The 17,614-nt window shown below is 42.1% G+C and overlaps 2 protein-coding genes across 4 annotated transcripts in view; one reads left to right on the top strand and one right to left on the bottom strand.

Moving 5' to 3' along the window:
• fancc (FA complementation group C) overlaps window positions 1-12,968 on the top strand; it is a 32,698-nt gene extending 19,730 nt beyond the window's left edge. The window contains exons 10-15 of the mRNA XM_039679956.2: window positions 237-336; window positions 607-682; window positions 4,284-4,377; window positions 10,383-10,557; window positions 10,676-10,867; window positions 11,933-12,968. Of these exons, the coding sequence (XP_039535890.2) occupies window positions 237-336; window positions 607-682; window positions 4,284-4,377; window positions 10,383-10,557; window positions 10,676-10,867; window positions 11,933-12,073 (778 nt within the window). The 3' untranslated portion in view covers window positions 12,074-12,968. The remainder of the gene's footprint in view (window positions 1-236; window positions 337-606; window positions 683-4,283; window positions 4,378-10,382; window positions 10,558-10,675; window positions 10,868-11,932) is intronic.
• A 103-nt stretch (window positions 12,969-13,071) lies between these two features.
• aopep (aminopeptidase O (putative)) overlaps window positions 13,072-17,614 on the bottom strand; it is an 88,701-nt gene continuing 84,158 nt past the window's right edge. For all 3 annotated transcript variants that reach the window (XM_039679925.2, XM_039679934.2, XM_039679943.2), the window contains one exon: window positions 13,072-13,285. The gene's annotated coding sequence lies outside the window, so the exon portion shown is untranslated. The remainder of the gene's footprint in view (window positions 13,286-17,614) is intronic.

The following is a 17,614-nucleotide window of genomic DNA, read 5'->3' as shown; positions in this document are numbered from 1 at the left end:
TGAGTGAGGCAAATGGTGTTAACACCAGATACTGACTGGTTTTCGGCCACCCCATGTCTCCTCCTCCCACCCCCCCAGGTTTTACTTTACTATGCAAAAAAAAAAAAAAAAACTGTTACCCATATTTTAAGTTTGATGGTTTTTCAATGAAAGCATAAATTAGAGCTTTAGTGTGAATGTTGTACTGTGAACTGTACTCAACAGTATGGATTTATAGTGTGTTTGTGTGTGCACAGGAATGTGCTGACAGAGATTGATGAGAACCTGGCCCTGAGAGCCCTCGTCCAGGTTTTCACTGCCTGCTTCCTCCAGAGGGTGACTGGACAGAAACCTCAGGTACAAGCTGACTTCATGAATGTGAATGTGTCATTTCTCTGGCACTAGCAGGACCAAACACACACACAAAAAAGATTGTTTCCAGAAATACAAAAGACCATAGAGGCCTTAAACAAAAGAAAAAAATGCAGAGAAATAACAATGCATGGCCTCTGTAGAGTTTTATGTGATTGGCAGGTCTGTTTGGTGCCACTAGTGGCTCTCAAAGGACACAAAAGATATATTTCAAAGTTCGACTTGGTGAGATATCTGTGTGCATATGATTTATAGGATCGTCTACCACTCAGAGCCTTCTTCCCAAATGTGAAGCCCAGTTTACTCTCTCCTTTACTGACAGGACCATCAGGTACAGCATCACATACTATCTCTGAGAAAGCTCTTCTGATGATATAGAGCATCAACAGTTTATAGCACACAGGGGGGAGAGGGGGGTAAGCTGTGCCACTTTTTAAGTTGGTTATTTTAGGGTGTATAATGCTAAATAAACTGCCTCGGATACGTATGGTAACCCTTGTTCCCTGAGGAGGGAACAGAGACGTCTCATTGGAGGAATTTCCAACGAATTGGGATCAAGCTAGGGAGACCAATTGCCTTCGAGTTAATTAAAACGAGCCAATGAACATTGGCATGCAGGACTTGCATTCCGCGCCCCACCTGCCAGTGCGGGTATAAAGCGGAAGCGAGCGCACACACATATACTTTTCGCTGAGGAGCGGGACGGTGTCCAGTCCTCCACAAAGATACAGCAAGCATGGCGACGAGACGTCACCGGGTTACCATACGTAACCGAGATGTTACCTTTCGTTCGGGAACTCCGACATCTCATTGGAAGAGTTTCCAATGAATTTGGAATCCTATTAAAACACCATGTTGCTGGTCCCTTCCAGCGCCCAGTTTAGCTTCCCGCCAAAGCAGTTTCTTAGTTTTCTTTACGTCGGGAGCTAGCTGGGAAGAATCACATTGCTGTTCCGCAAGACCCGATCAGTAGATTTGGATAACACAGGGGAAGCGTGCCCTGCTTGCCTGAAGGGAGGCACTGGAATACACATAATTCCTAACCTGTGCGGTAAAAAAAAATATGGCAGTCCCTGAGGTAGTCCCAGCCCGGGGGTGGGAGCGTACTCAGCAGGGATGACAGAACGGGTCTCTCGAGACACAGAGGGTTGCTGGAACGTGGAAGAAATGGGTCGCCGTAGGGATCACTGTTAGGGCCGCCCAGTATAATAACAACTCCTACGAGAGGTAATAGACCTGGAACCGGCCTCTATGCGTTGAAGTGGAACCTGTTGGTCGATTGGTGTTCATCCCACTGGGAAGACCTCCGAACTTGCCTGATCAGAGTCGTGCTTTTCTTCCTGCAAGAAGGGTTGGAGTGAAGGCCGTCTCCCTCCACCGTCAAAGTGTATGTTGCCGCTATAGCCACTCATCACGATACAGTAGAAGGTAAGTCATTAGGAAAGCATGACCTGGTCATCAGATTCCATAAGGGTGCTAGGAGGCTAAATCTGCCTCGTAATTCGACCGAGTCCAGCTCAATACCGAGATAAGAGATCCTCTCCGTGGGGCAGAATTTGCTCTTGTCCCAGTTGACCTGAAGCCCCAAAAGGCTGAGGTGCTGAAGCACCAAGTCCCTGTGTTCGCACAACAGATCTTGTGAGTGAGCTATTGCAAGCCAGTCATTGAGATAGTTGAGAATGCGAATGCCATGTTCTCTCATGGGAACAATGGCCGCCTCCACGATTTTCGTTAAGACACTGGGCAATAGGGCCAAGCCGAAGTGTAGGACCTTGTCCTGATGTCCCTGACCCTCGAACACAAATCTGAGAAACAGTATGTGTTGAGGAGGAATCTAGACATGAAAGTACCCATCATTCAGGTCGATCACTGCAAACCAATCCTACGGATGGATGCACTCGTAGATGCGCTTCTGCATGAGCAGTTTGAACGGGAACTTGTGCAGGGTCCGATTCAAAACTCACAGGTCCAGGATCGGCCGTAACCCACCACTTTTCTTCGGTACAAAGGAGTAAGGGCTGTAGAACCCAGACCTCATCTCAGCTGGAGGGACGGGCTCGATCGCGTCCTTCACCAGCAGGGCATCGATCTCTTTCCTCAAGGGGCATAGACACTCTGCACTTGTGTGAAGCGGATGCCCCTGTACTTGGGGGGCCGGTGGGCAAGTTGCATGGGGTGAGGGTAATGAGAGCATCGACCTGGACTGCCAGTCCCGACCGTGAGTGACCCAGAGGAAGTGGAAACTGCTCTTTGAAAATGTGGGTACCGCTGACCAGCTGGCCAGGGGCGGAACAGAAACAAGAGGAGATTCTCCGACCGGCCCTCCTTCGGGGGAAGGAGGAGTGCAGAGGCACCCTGCCGAAGAGCAGCTGTCACGTCCTCTGGGTCACCCGTCTCAGGGTCGCTTAACTGTCCTCTTGCTGGGGGGCTTACACAAACTCCAAGCGGGCTGGGTACTTCTCTTGTGGCCGGTACAGTGCTGCTTGGATTGGCCAAGGTGGTAGGCGTCGGCCTATTTTCAAATAGAAAATAGTAATTTTAAATTTTAATATTATTTTACAAAATTACTCTTTACTGAATTTTTTATAAAATCAGCCTTTGCGCGCACAAGAGACTACTTTCAAAAACGTTTAAAAAATCTTACTGATTCAAACTTTAAAAAGGGTAGAGCATATTTGTAGACCTTGATCAGTTTACGTTGACACAAAATTAATTTACTTCCCATATAAATTACTTCAATTTGCTTTAAATGGGTTCTTACCATAAAATTAAATAACTTTTTTTATGTGCATGTCCATCATAAGCATATAAACTGTATATGGTCATATGACAGAAATTTGAATTTTTCCTAGAATAAGGGGACACACAGCTACATAGTATACTCTAATTATATCAGATTGCTAGCAAATTAAAAGATACACCAAATCTCTTTTTTTAAACTCATTTACCACCCAAAACGATAACCTCATCAACCGACTGAACATGACTAAAATATTGGTTGTGTCTCAGTGAGTGGCTTGAGCTTTATTTGAATCCTTCATCCTAAACCTCCACCAATCTGAAGTATTCAAAGCCGGGCCTTATCTCCCTCCCTCCGTCAGAGCAGTACCAAACAAACAGGCTCCTTCCTCCTGTACCCACCCTGCCCGCTTCAGGCCGGTCCTCTGATATCTATCTCTGGCTCGGCTCCCAAAGGACGCTGGGCTCTGCAGTGCCTCCTGAACTCCAGAGGATATCCTCACAATGCCTATTCTATATCCAGCACAACAGAAGAATAGCTGCAGGCCTCAGGTGTCTGCTCCGCCAGGGGCTCTTTTTTAGGATTATTTGTTTGCGCTGGTTCAATTGTCAGTGTACATGGGATGATTGACATGAAGGGGGCCTTCGTCTCTGAAAGGAGATTTGTGAATGCCGGAGCTTATGTTAGATATTTACCTCATCTAGCTAAGAATAGATAGATTATTCTTGAATGTGGCATGGCTTTAAAGGGACAGTTCATCGAAAAATGAACATTTTACCATTATTTACTCACCCTCTTGTTGGTCCAAACCTGACCTTTTCTTCTCCAGAACACAAAAGAACATACTTTGATGAATGTCTGCTTATTTGTTCATATAATGATGATAATTGTTTTTCTTCCACTAGTCTGAACCAACATGTAATGAAAAGCAAAATAGCACAAAATCTCAAAACTGACCATTGCATGAAAAAACAATGTCATAATTGGTTTAATAAGTGTCTTAATAATAATAATAATATAGCAGATGGCTATAGTTCCTAAGATTGGCCAAGAACATTTTTGAAGCCTAGCAAAGGGTCAGTTGAAACTATTTGAACTGAAGGTTTATTATCAATGGGCAAGTTAGGTATCCAGCTCAAAATCAATTTCCAAAGTGTCTGATTTCGGCGTTTCTCATTTCACCCTCTTTTAGAGGTTCCCAGGGAAGCCTGGCTGGATCATCTGAGCTGGATCAGAAGTTTACTTCAGAGCGTGACAGAGAATGAGGAGGCGGGGGAAGATGTCAGGTGAGATGAGCTTCAAGATACTCTGTACTTCATCGCTTTCTTATCATCCGCCGTGCTGTTACTTGAGTGATTTCCCACGCAGTAATCCGGTATGTTTCTGGCCAGCTCAGGCTTGACACAGGAGGGTGTTTGGACACAGATGGCCAGAAATTCAGTGATAGCTTTTTACTTGATGTACATAGCTGCTCTTGCTTGTCCTGGAAAAATACCCCAAAAATACCCTAAATGACTTAAAAATGGGTTGCAATATACATTAACCCTTTGTGCTACAGACAACTGAATAGGGTTATTCACACCAGTCAATACTACTTGCATCAAGGATGAACCTGTCTGTCTGGCTAAATGAAAAACATTTATAAGTATAAAATATGTTTTTCATTTAGCCAGACAGACAGGTTCATCCTTGATGCAAGTAGTATTGACTAGTGTGAATAACCCTATTCAGTATACACCAGGGCCGGACTGGGACCAAAATTCGGCCCTGGCATTTGAGGTTTTCACTGGCCCAACTAATTGATGACGTTAAAAAAAGACCATACAAGGCAGCAATGACTTTCACACTGTAGGCATACACACGACACGTCATGATATAAGACTGAGGCGCATAGACTTTGGGTCCGAAACTAACACCCGCCAAGCGCCAATTGCGGGTATAGATTTTCCGTTTGGCGAGTAAATCTCAAAAGGCTATCCGCCCCATGGCGGGTGAATGTTCATTACAAAATAGTAATGAAATAAAATGTTTATTCCAATTGCATTTTATCTGCAAAATATCTGGCATGATGGCTATATGGACATGACGCAGTTGTTGTGTTTGCGGGATGTATTGAATGTGACTGGGCGCGCAACTAAGAGAGAGCGCAGGCACTCACTCTTTCTCTTTGGAGCCAGGCAAAAGTGTAAACAAGGCTTCACCCAACAAGGCTTCACCCATAGACAGTATAAGAAGGCTTCACCACCGTCTCCAAAGCGTCTTCTTGCCTGAGTATGCTTCTTGCTCCCTGCACATATTAATCAAATCGACACGATGGTAAAAGATCGGACCATAGTTTCATGTGGCGCATTTGGATATATCTTTTTCCTGCATTACCGCTGGGTGAGAATTGTGCTAAAAAATCTTCTCTGAAAAGCGTTTGCACATTCAGCCGACATAAGTTAAACCACACTTTAAATAAACGAAAAAAACAAAAACTATCCAGTGATGAAATATTTTCTGTGTTGACACAATACTTGTTGGATGTCCAAGCTGCCTGCCGGGATAATCACACAACGCGTACTAATGACTACTAATTCCAACTAATGACTCCTTACCGATTCATTTTAATGAATGGTTAAAACAACTGATATTTCCCTTTACTGTCTAAGGATATTCCCAGTCCTTCAGTTTCTGATCGGATTAGTCAGGGTAAATGGAGTAAAAAAATAGGCAGAGTAAAACTATTTTTTTTAATATAGCTAATTATACTTTATTATTATTATTATTGCATACATTTTATTATTGTATTATTTATTTACATTTTATTTATTTAATATACAATTAATACAATTAATTTGTACAGAACTATTTTCAGGCGCCACAACAAAAAATATTATTTTAATGTGTGTAAATTGTGTAATATGTGTGTGTATATAAAAGTAAGAATGGAAAATAATAGACCAGAAATATAATGACGAAAATGTTTAAATATAGCCTATATATAAATTAATGTATATGTGACACAAAAAGGCTGTTTATTATTTTGGCCGGTAAAAAAATATGCTTGGCTGGTGGATTGTTATCTACCAGTTCCCGTGGCAGGTGCGCGGCGTGAGCCAAAAAGTTTATTTCGGACCCTCACAGCACACACGAGCATGGCACAGCAGCCAAAAACACACGCACACGAGCATGGAACAGCGGCCAAAAACACACGAGCATGGCACAGCGGCCAAAAACACACGCACACGAGCATGGCACAGCGGCCAAAAACACACGCACACGAGCATGGCACAGCGGCCAAAAACACACGCACACGAGCATGGCACAGCGGCCAAAAACACACGCACACGAGCATGGCACATGCAGCGGCCAAAAACGCACGCACATGAACATGGCACAGCAGCAGCCAAAAACACACGCACACGAGCAGGGCACAGCGGCCAAAAACACACACGCACACGAGCATGGCACAGCGGCCAAAAACACATGCACACACGAGCATGGCACAGCGGCCGATGCACACAACACAACTGCTTAATAAAGAAAAAGGACCATGACCGAACCACAATAGAATATATACCGTATTTTTCGCACTATAAGGCGCACTTAAAAGCCTTTAATTTTCTCAAAAAACAACAGTGCGCCTTATAATCCTGAGCAGAGCGCCTTATATATGGATCAATTGCGCTCCGCGTTATTAAAGTCACCAGCGAACTCGCACTCTTGTCCATCTTATGCATCTTATGCCTGCTCTGTCACACGGCCAGTTCAATCTGGTACAAATCACTGTCCCCGGCGCTGCTCGTGCGTCACAGATTGTTCATAAAGCGCTCCCCGTTCAGCGCTTCGCGCTCCCCGTCCAGCGCTTCGCGCTCCACTCAAATCGCCCCAGCTCGCTCCAAAAAAAAAAAAAAAACGAAAAAAAAAAAAATCTGCATTTTTTTTTGTATTTCACTTTTTGGTTTTGGCCTTACCTTACAAAGAAATAAAGACCACCAACAACATTTTCCAAACAGAAATGTTTCATTTCAAATTACAAATTAGGACTAGCCTATGTAAGAACAAGAATAGCATACACAAAAAGTCCTGTAAAATTGAACGAATAAATGGGCCTAATAATATGAATAAAAATTATATAAACAAAAATATACAAAAAAGTTTTAAAAGTAAATTAACTATAGGCCAGAATTTTGATAACTGAACTTTTGCTCAACGCGCACAATAAAAATGTAAATGGGCTTATAACCATTGTACATGCAAACTGCTGTAAAATTAAACTAAACGAATAAATGGGCTTAATAATATAACTAAAAATTACATAAACAAAAACGTAAAAATATATATACATAAATGTTTAAAAGTAGGCTAATTAATGATTAGGCCAGATTTTGATAAGCCTAACTGATTTTTGCGCAGCGCGCACTATTAAAATTTAAATTGGCTTAGGCCTATCATCTGTACACACACAAAAAAAAACAAAACTGTAAAATTAAACGAATCAATGGGCCTAATTATATAAATAAAAATTTGGCTATAGGCCTCCTACATCAACATGTTAAATTAAAAAAAGTAAATTAACTATAGGCCACCAGACTTAGCCTATATCTAACTGAACTTTTGCGCAGAGAGCACGTGGATAACAATTTAAATTGTCTCAAACTAAAAAAAAAAAAAAAAAAAAAAAAAAAAAAAGAAGAAGAAGAAGAAGAAGAAGAAGAATTGCTTTCCTTATCTAGCCTACAGTTCTGTTGAGTTTACCTTCAAGTCAAGAACAGGAGTTTGGACAATGTCTGAGGCTTCAGACACATGCGGTGGTTTCTTGAAAGCAGGGCAGCAGCGGAGAAACCCCTCTCTTGGGGATGCTGAATACAATGCAAGCAACTTTAGTCAGGCGGGGAAAAGACACGCGAGTTTTCTCGTGGTGTGATTGGAGCGGGAAATAGGGCGACGCTCCGTCCTTTTAAAAAGGCCTCACCTCACCTCCGGCGCCGCGCACTCGCGACATTCCCTTTAGCACATCTGTGGATGCATAACGCAAACCCAGTCGAACGTATTACTGCAGTATCTTAACCGGTCCGCCCTATGAAAAATGTTCTAAAATATATAAAAAATACAATCCGCGCCGGATTATAAAGCGCACATTCAACGAATGACCTATTTTAGAATATTTTTTCGCCTTATTGTGCGGAAAATACGGGTATGATAAAAAGAAGCATGACCTACCTTATTAAATCAGCAGCCGTTGCATCAGCGCGCTCTTCTCCGTTACCCTTTCAATTATGCAATCCGTGTCCAAAGAAACCAGAGTCAATTTTTCGATTGCCATCAACATAAAGGCTTCAAGATGCTCCTCCGCTGTGCTCCTTAATCGATTCTTGATTAATTTTAGCGTGGAAAAGCTTCGCTCACATGCAACTTGTGTCACAGACAGATTTAACAGAAACTCCAAGTCCGATTAGATGGTAGGAGTCAGTGAGCAGGTTATACCTTTGTAGGACAAAATAACAACAGATGGGACATTTTCTGCAAGATTTGCAGGTTTTGTTCACAACGTCCCATTCTTCATCTGGACTCTCCTCATCATCTCCATCCTCAGTACTCATCTTGGTCCACAGACACCTTCACCTTGTCCCAGTGCGTAGCCAGGCTAAGTAGTTCACCCTGTAAGGCCTCAGGTTGCTCTGCTATCGTGTCTGATCAGTTTGGCGCTCAGGGGATTGAGTGCACCTGCGTTACATTTCAAGTCATTGAAATTCTGGGGATCAAACAGGGCGAAATCTGTCTATAGTTCTCTGTTTTTAGCAAAACGTCGGGAAATACTTTCAATGATGGTATCCAGAATGACATTGTACCTCATACTTGCTGTCAGCATCTGATATGGTTGTGTCTTCACATAACTCGCCTGGTATCTTTTTTTGTCTTCTTTGGTCTCCGGTTTGGCAGCGCGTTCCACCTCTGTCTCACACACATTTAATTCTCCATTGGCCCATTGCACAAATGCGTCTGTTGCTGTCTTTACCCCCTTAAAATCCCTTCCATATTTTTTCAAATTGTCTTGTGTGCTTGTGACAAAGCGATGGGCCGTGAGAAAATCCATTCCACTAGTTTGCAAATACTTGGAAAGTGGAGTTGTTTGTTGGAAGATGCGTGAAACGCCTGGGCAGTGAGGTTGGTTTGGTATTTTCAGCAGAGCCTCTGCATAACCGTCGACCTTCGCACGCAAAGTCGGCTTCATGTTGTCTTTCTCGCTCAGGGCCTTGAGTGTAACAACAAGATCAATGAAAAGACATCCTTCTGGATCCCAAAACTTCCCAAACACGTTTGTAAGCGCCGCGTCTTTGGCCCAGCATCGGGTTTCAACCCTGATTCGGCGGAGCACTCCACCTGATGAAACACGAAGCTTCGTTTAGCCGTAGTCACGTGACGTAGGTGTTTTGAATCACGCTTCGGATCAGTGTTTCGAACCATCTGCGCTTCGGGATGTCGCAAAGCTTCGAAACGTCTGTTTCGCGTCAGCCATCCCTAACAATATCTAGCCCGTTCTCATCCTTTAGCGTCACATAGAACGCTATGACAAAACGGCGCTATACTACGCACATGGCACCCTTTATCGTTAATATTTACGGCGTTCTATATGGCGCTAAAGGATGAGAATGCGTTGAAATATCCCGTATGTTTATGTTCTGACTGTGTTAACTGACACACAACTATCTGTGTCTCGTCCCAAATCAATAGAAAATCACACCGGCCCTTCTGGCATGTGCCAGAATTGCCAGATGGCCAATCCGGGCCTGGTATAGCCTATACACACACCGTTCAGACGTTTTGGATCTAAGGTTGAACGTTTTCATTTAGCAAGGATGCATTAAATCAATCAAAAGTCTCAGTAAATCAGGAAGATTTCTATGTAAAAAATGCTGTTCTTTTGAACTTTTTGAATTCTTTGTATTGTTTCTAAAAAAAAAAATAAAGTAGCACAACTTTTCAACACTGATGATAATAGATAATGTTTCTTGAGCAGAAAATCAGCATATTAGAATGATTTTTGGAGGATCATGTGAAGGATCAATATTCTGTGAATATTTCTAAATGAAAAAGCAAACAAATTGTTGAATCAAAGTTTGAAATTCATTGAAATGGACGTCTTAAAGTAATTTTTAATATAGATATGTGTGTGTAAATATAATCACTTTAAGTGTTCAATATTTAACCTTCTTGTTTCTCTATCTCTTTCTTCATAACACAAATGTAACAGTAAATAACTGTTATGTTCTTCCATTGTGTGTTTGGGTGGATGGTGATTTTCCAGGGCGTATGAGTCTGTCTTTGAAGCTTGGTTCCTGCTGGTGCAGTGCGGGTACTGGGTGGATACAGCTGTTGAGCTGCTTGTTCTGGCAGAGCCTGAGAACGCTGAACCTCTTCTGTGGCTCCTGACGTTCTTCTACCACCCCACCAACAGAGGGCACCAGAGGTCCCAACAAACCGTAAGAGATCTAATTATGGCGCTGAAGTCAGTCAACCTGACGTCACAAGTTAAAAACAGCAAAGTGAAGCAGACTGGAAAATTACTGATGGTTTCCTCCTCTTTGTTTTTAATCTCAGGCAGTGGCCAGAGAAGCCTGGACTCATCTAAGGATCCTGTTTCTCACTCGTCCTCCCCCTCCTAGTCACCTCAGTGCTGTGAAAGAGCTCCTGTCCTCCTCTCTTTCAACAAACCTCGTCTTGCATCTGTTTTTAAACTTTGCCATCTTTTCCCATGGACCTGTTAGCATTATCACTGAAATAACTGACAAGGTGAGGTCTTCACTGATTCAGTTTCAGCACATTGTGAAATTACATTTACGTCCACAAATGCCAAGGGTGTACTCATGCGAACCCGGTGGCCTATTCAAGACCAGACGAGGGCTCTGCGCAGCCCAATTAAGTTGTCATCAGTGCCTTTATTGATCCTACGCTAGTTTGTGTGGTATGCAGAGAACAACAGAATAAAATAGGCTGTTGGGTTTACAACACATTTAAAATCAGAAGCGTTTCTCTCTCTCTCACACGCACACACACACACACACACACTTTAAAAACAGGTTTACCCTCAACTGCTTGAGTGCTGAGAGTGGCCTCAACTTTGTTTACATATAGGGATAATTCACTCAAAATCATAATACAAAAATGTGATATTTTGAATATTCATGCAGGTGAATATTCAATCATACATCAGTTCATAGTGACCATGGTCTGTCAAACTCTGACTTTGACAAACAGAAGCCAAAGAGAATCATAAAAGTAGTTAATCTGATCTTGAAGCCTTCTTAAATCATATTTTTTATCTTATAATTTCAATCTAATATCATTGTCATACTTTCAAATTTTTATGTCAGCTATGACTACCACTAATTATAATTTTAAGTTTTAATTGTAATAGTAATAATTTTGGGCCACATTCCTTTTTAATATCATCATTTTTACTAATGCATGTATATTTCTTATGTGGCGGAACCTTTTCTGCATCTGTCATGATACAGGTACTTGTTTCTCCGCTGGTAAAACACGATAATAAGTTGTCTAATTTTGACTAATTGTCTAATTTTCACTCCTTGCATCACCGCTACTATAGATACTATATCTGTAGGCAGCAGCCAAAGAGTGCGAGGATTCTGACGTTTAGTAAAACAGTCCTGTCATTTTAACATGGCGAAATACAATGAGGGTGTGAGTTGCACCATACATATTAAAAAAAAAGTTTTTATGCACTTAATTTATGCATTTATGTATAAATACAAATTTTATGCACTTAATTTTTGTGGTCCAGTGGAAATTGTGAGGGCTAATTACCCAAATGTGTGTGTTTTGTGATGCTGGCAGGTGCTGACTGAGGCCGCTGTGAAGCGCAGGGCACTGTGGATCCTCTCTTCGACACGCTGCAGACTAAACAGTGCTGCCTCGTGGGACGACCGAGTTCATTCCAGGCTGAGGACGCTTCAGGAGACCCTCCTCCAAACCTGAGAGCCTCACATAAAAACTCCTAGCTTCGAGCGATTTCTAAAACTATTTATTAGGACAAGGAATCCTGGCGTGGCTCAGTTACGCATCAAAATGCTGGGTGGGACGATATGGCATTTATAGAAGAGAAGCCCAGCTGCCGTTTTTAACTTTAAAAGCAGTGGGTGTTCTCCCCCTAAACCCAAGAGGGGCCTCCGCACTTGATGTATTGAGCCAAATAAAAGGAACCCATGTATTTCTATCTGTGTGTTTGGATGACATCAAACGTGAATCTGAGAAAGTAAATCTCCACCGATGTGACTGCTGTCAGATCTGCGGTTGTATTTCGTGAGTGTTTGGACTCTGCGTCTTTGTTGTTTGACTGCAGAGCTCCGTCTAGCTAACACGCTGTTTGTCTTTGCTCAACTGTCCTCCCACACACTCTTTTGACAGGAGAGCATGCCGGAGTCCTTCTCACCACATGATCGCTCACATCTGCGCGTGTGTGTGTGTGTGTGTGTTTGAATCCCAGGGAAGGGCCTCCTGAATAGTTTAGTCTCTGTACTTTACTCTCTAGACTCCATCGTCACTGCTTCTCCGTGGGTCTCCGTCTCCCTGTAGGACCATTTTCCCTCTCAAGCACGTGTTTATCACTCAAAACTCAAGAATATCGCTAATGTCTTTCATTTGAAATGTTGTTAAATTAAAGTAGATAAACTGTCACATTTAATACTAGTATAACTGCAACCAATAAATAAAAGGTTATTTTATGAGACCACAATTCGAAGTAAATATTTTTTATGTGTCAAGTCGGCCACAGAAACGTTGTAAAAACACTAACAGTGAGGATAAGGTGACATGTTTATCATGCAAACATGCGTCATCTGCGCATATTTCTTCTACCACAAACATTTTCTTCCTATCTGATCGGGACTCTGGGACTGGACAAAAACAAGCTGTACCTTGGTGAGGAAGTTCGGGTAACCCAGCCTTCCAATACTTCAGAATGACACACATTTAAGTACATTATTTGTTTTTAATTCTTTCTGACAATAGAAAAGTATGACATTTTGACGTTATTTCATATCTTCAAGCTTGAACATTGAATTGTTGCAATGATGGAAAACAATCGCCTTAATAATTTGAGCATATTCCATTTATCATTTGTTGTGACAGTGGATCCGGCTTGATTTCCCTGAGTTGAACATGTGACTGCAGACCCAACAGATCTGAAACCTGCAAAAGAGAAGGGCCAGAATCACTACAACACGAAATATGATTCATTCTCAGGACATAATGTACCAAGGCAAGATATATTTATTTATTTAACACATATCATACAAAATGGTCATTCAAAGTGCTTTACATAGCATAAAGAATAAGGCAATACTTTAGTTTAGGGTCCAGTCTTCACTATTAACTAGTTGCTTATTGGCATACATATTACTGTTTATAAGAACTTATAAAGCAAAATGAACGCCTGCTTGACCATATTTGACATCCCTTAAAGGGATACTCCACCGGGTTTTCATATTAAACTATGTTATTCCCTTAATTAAGACGAGCTGATGCATACCTCTCTCGTCTCAGTGCGTGCACTCTATCGCTCTGTATTGCCGCAAAACTATGTTAGCACTTAGCTTAGCCCAGTGCATTAAATATGGGCCAGAAAGAGAAGTGACAAAACACTTCCTCGTTTTCCCTATTTAAACACAGTTACTCGATTAGTGTAACTCGACCTAGGCTGGTGACACAAAATAAAACATTGTGTTTTTCTAAGCGTTTAAAATTGATGACTATATTGTATGGCGGAATACCATAAAAAAGTGCTTTAGAGCACTTCAACTTGGCGCAATAATACCTTCACTCGTGAAAAGTCCTCTTACCGGCTCCCGCTTCCTCGCTCTCCCCCTCCCTCTTATTTCCGTCAATGCAGCCAACGTTACATGCGACAAAGCGGGAGCCGGTAAGAGGACTTTTCACGAGTGAAGGTATTATTGCGCCAAGTTGAAGTGCTCTAAAGCACTTTTTTATGGTATTCCGCCATACAATATAGTCATCAATTTTAAACGCTTAGAAAAACACAACGTTTTATTTTGTGTCACCAGCCTAGGTCGAGTTACACTAATCGAGTAACTGTGTTTAAATAGGGAAAACGAGGAAGTGTTTTGTCACTTCTCTTTCTGGCCCATATTTAATGCACTGGGCTAAGCTAAGTGCTAACATAGTTTTGCGGCAATACAGAGTGATAGAGTGCACGCACTGAGACGAGAGAGGTATGCATCAGCTCGTCTTAATTAAGGGAATAACATAGTTTAATATGAAAACCCGGTGGAGTATCCCTTTAATTACCTGAACTTAACTACCTTTACCAACTATTAATAATCAGTAAATAGGAGTTTGAGGCAAAAGTCGTTAATATTGAGAATCTAAAGTGTGACCAAACATTCGAACTAAACCCAACTATCTTTTTTTACCACTTAGCTTTAAATGGGTGTTAAAAATACAAAAATTTGGCAAATAAAATAATGACTAAAATGCTATTTAAAATAGCTTTTTGGGGAATAGCATGTCATTTTTTAAGTAAATTTACAATGTAGTATTTTGTCAGTAGTTTCAATTTCAGTTAGCGTCTCCCAAGGTTGGCACAGTTAAAATGCAGTGCGATACATGTGTGTGGATGAAGCCGCAGAGAGTTTCCCAGAGGTGGGGTGGTCTGTGGACCAGACTCCTGTTCCTGCTGAACTGAGCCAGTGTTTCTGTAGTACTGTAATCAGCTCAGTAGGCACGGGAGGCTAAGTCCATCTATCTCTCACACACGCTCACATATGACTCACACTGATGGAAGGATCAGATATGGGATAATACGCTTCAGCTGAAGGTGCTTAGCACTTCATTTCCCACAAAATATCTCCTAATGACATTTTAAATACGGCCCGTGCAACTAATTCCATTTTTACTAGCCTTGGATGGTAATGCATCTTTAAACACTTTCTAAATATAGTCATTTATGGCCAGCTTCTCCTCAGCTTCATATTTAACTTGTACATCTGTCATGACTTAGAAGACGGCATGCTGGCCGCTGGTCGTCCGCTAACTCAATCTGCTGAGGTCCTTTTAAGCACAACTTCCTGTCTCAATTGCTGTCTTTCATATTTCACCCATCAAAGCTAAAAGTGGAGCTGTTTTTACAGTTCAGAGATGCAGATGTTTTGGTCTGTGTGGCTGGGTCTTGCTCCATTCCTCCTGTCCACATTTCCCAAGAATTCCTCTGGATTATATGTGGATATTGTGGCCCAGCAGTAGGAGAGAGCTAAATCGTTTTGTTTTTCGCATAGAAGTACATAGTGACTCTATAAGACGCTTATAGAGCCTATGGAGACAGACAATAACTCCTGGGCTCCACATCTCACTGTGGGCTCCATTAGCTCTGTTTCTCTTCAGCCCTCATTACAGCCATCTCCACCATCTCAGACTCAATCTTCATCTGTCATGCCAACCCGGGCGCTCTCGGCAAGAGTTTGTCAAGCTCGTTGTGGAAGGGATCTCACAATCAGCTCATTACGAAGGGAACAGCATCATACTGCACTGGTACGATAGAGTTTCATTTTACTCCAGAAACCCTCAAAGAGCATTTGCAGAATGATATATGAATTCTCAGTCTGATAGAAGAGATCTGAAAGAACTGTATGCCAGAAAATGAAAACCAGGTGTCAAAGTTTTTACACGTACGCTAGCGTATGCGTGTAGTCGAATACGTAGCCTTTCAAAGTGTACTCCATTTGATAGTGTGCGCAAACATAGCCAGTCAACGTGTGCTCTAGAAAGTTTCATCTTTCTTCGTTGTTGCAGTCTTTTATTATTTGTTTCATCTTTCTAGTTTTCATTTTCTACTGTGAAACAACAGCCTGGGCCAGTGTTGCCACCTTGTGGAACAATTGATTAGCGCAAAACAAATTCGATGCGCATATGCGACCCGCACGTACAAAGTGCGGCACTTGTACATTCTGATACGACATGACATCATGACTTTTGCGTAAACATATCTATACGCATTTTGAGCTATCCGCGTGTATGTCTACGCCATTAATGTTCGAGTGATTCCGCGTGTATGTACACGCCGTTAAATGTCCGAGCGAAACGAAGCAAAATGTAGATCTACATCTGGGGAGCGATATTATTTTTCCTAGGATGGTAGGGGAACACTCATAAATCGTATTAACCCTAGTGACGGGTAGGTTTAGGGACGGGGTTGGGGTAGGTCATATATTTATATATACAGCAATGTAACGTTAAGTCAACGGCGTTCATAAACATGCTGAAAAGCGATTATGCGCGTTGATAGCACGGGAAAAATGGAAATACCAATTGGCGTGTCATACGTACGCCAAATTCATGAGATCAGTCTGTCTGGTGACGAAATTTGCAAAACTCACTATACACGGACCCAATACTTTAGGATTTAGCATGGCCTGCTAGGCTAAAACAGTATCTTCCTCCATTATTAGTCATTCAAAGTTCATTTTGAAAACAGGAAGATATTTTTTTTTAACTAATTCATTATATTATATCCTGATTTGTTATGGAGTGCTCTTAAAAGTAGCTGGTGAAAGGCTTTGTACTGTTAGCATTCCTGAGGCACCATCAGCGTTGTCATCATGATTAGGGATAAACAGGAAGGTTGACTATAGTCGCTCAACCACCAACTGATCACTAATGGCAAGTTTGACTTGGCGATAAATCGATTTGGTTTATTACTTTACTTTATTATAAGCTGCAGTGCTTTAAGTTGATAAGTTAAGAGATGTAACTTTGAGGAAAGAGCCTTAACGTACTGTGATAGCATGCGATACTGTAAGTGTGTAGCACTATTGACCTCAAACTTTTCAACAGTAGGAGATTATTTGTTGACTTTCTGTCTAAAGGACTAGCCATGATGTCATTTTCTTGAGCGATTAGCCACTCGACAACTGATTTGCGAAATGCTAACAGAAGCCACTGGTAAAGACTGCTGAGAAGAAAGTCTTCTAATACAAACTAAACTACAGACACCCTCCAACGATTCTCTCTCTTACAAGTTGTCTTCCGTTTCTCGTGAGTGTATAATAATTACACTTTTAGCACTTCACATCTGCAACGGGTTCCCTGAGGTCTGTCATCCTCTCATCAGGTGCAGAACTTAGCCACTGTGAACAAAGAGTTCAATCACTGTTCACCAATCAGCTAAGCTCTGCACCTGCTCTGAGAGTCTCTCCTCGACACGCGTTCACCCACGCCGTCGTTCCTCCTCTACATTTCCTTGTCATCCTGTCGGAGGCCCACAGAGAAAAGACACGTCGTCTTTTTTTTTTTTTTCTGGAGCTGAGCGAAGACTGTGCCTCTGGTTGCCATAGCAGCCGTCCGAGCGGCGGTTGTGTGGTAATCCCTGGCAATGTGATTTTTATCTTAAGTCACAAATCAGCACGCCAGGAACCCACACAGCCAGCAACATGAAAGGCAAAACCTGCAGATCCTCTTGCTCTCCTGCGATTGAGCACGCTCTGCTGGGCCGCCGAAATGTCCCTC

This window comes from Pimephales promelas, chromosome 14 (assembly GCF_988280905.1).
Source record: "Pimephales promelas chromosome 14, fPimPro1.hap1.1, whole genome shotgun sequence".
Classification (NCBI taxonomy): Eukaryota; Metazoa; Chordata; class Actinopteri; order Cypriniformes; family Leuciscidae; genus Pimephales; species Pimephales promelas.
Note: the sequence above shows the minus strand (reverse complement) of the source record. Positions and strands in the feature narration are given on the sequence as shown.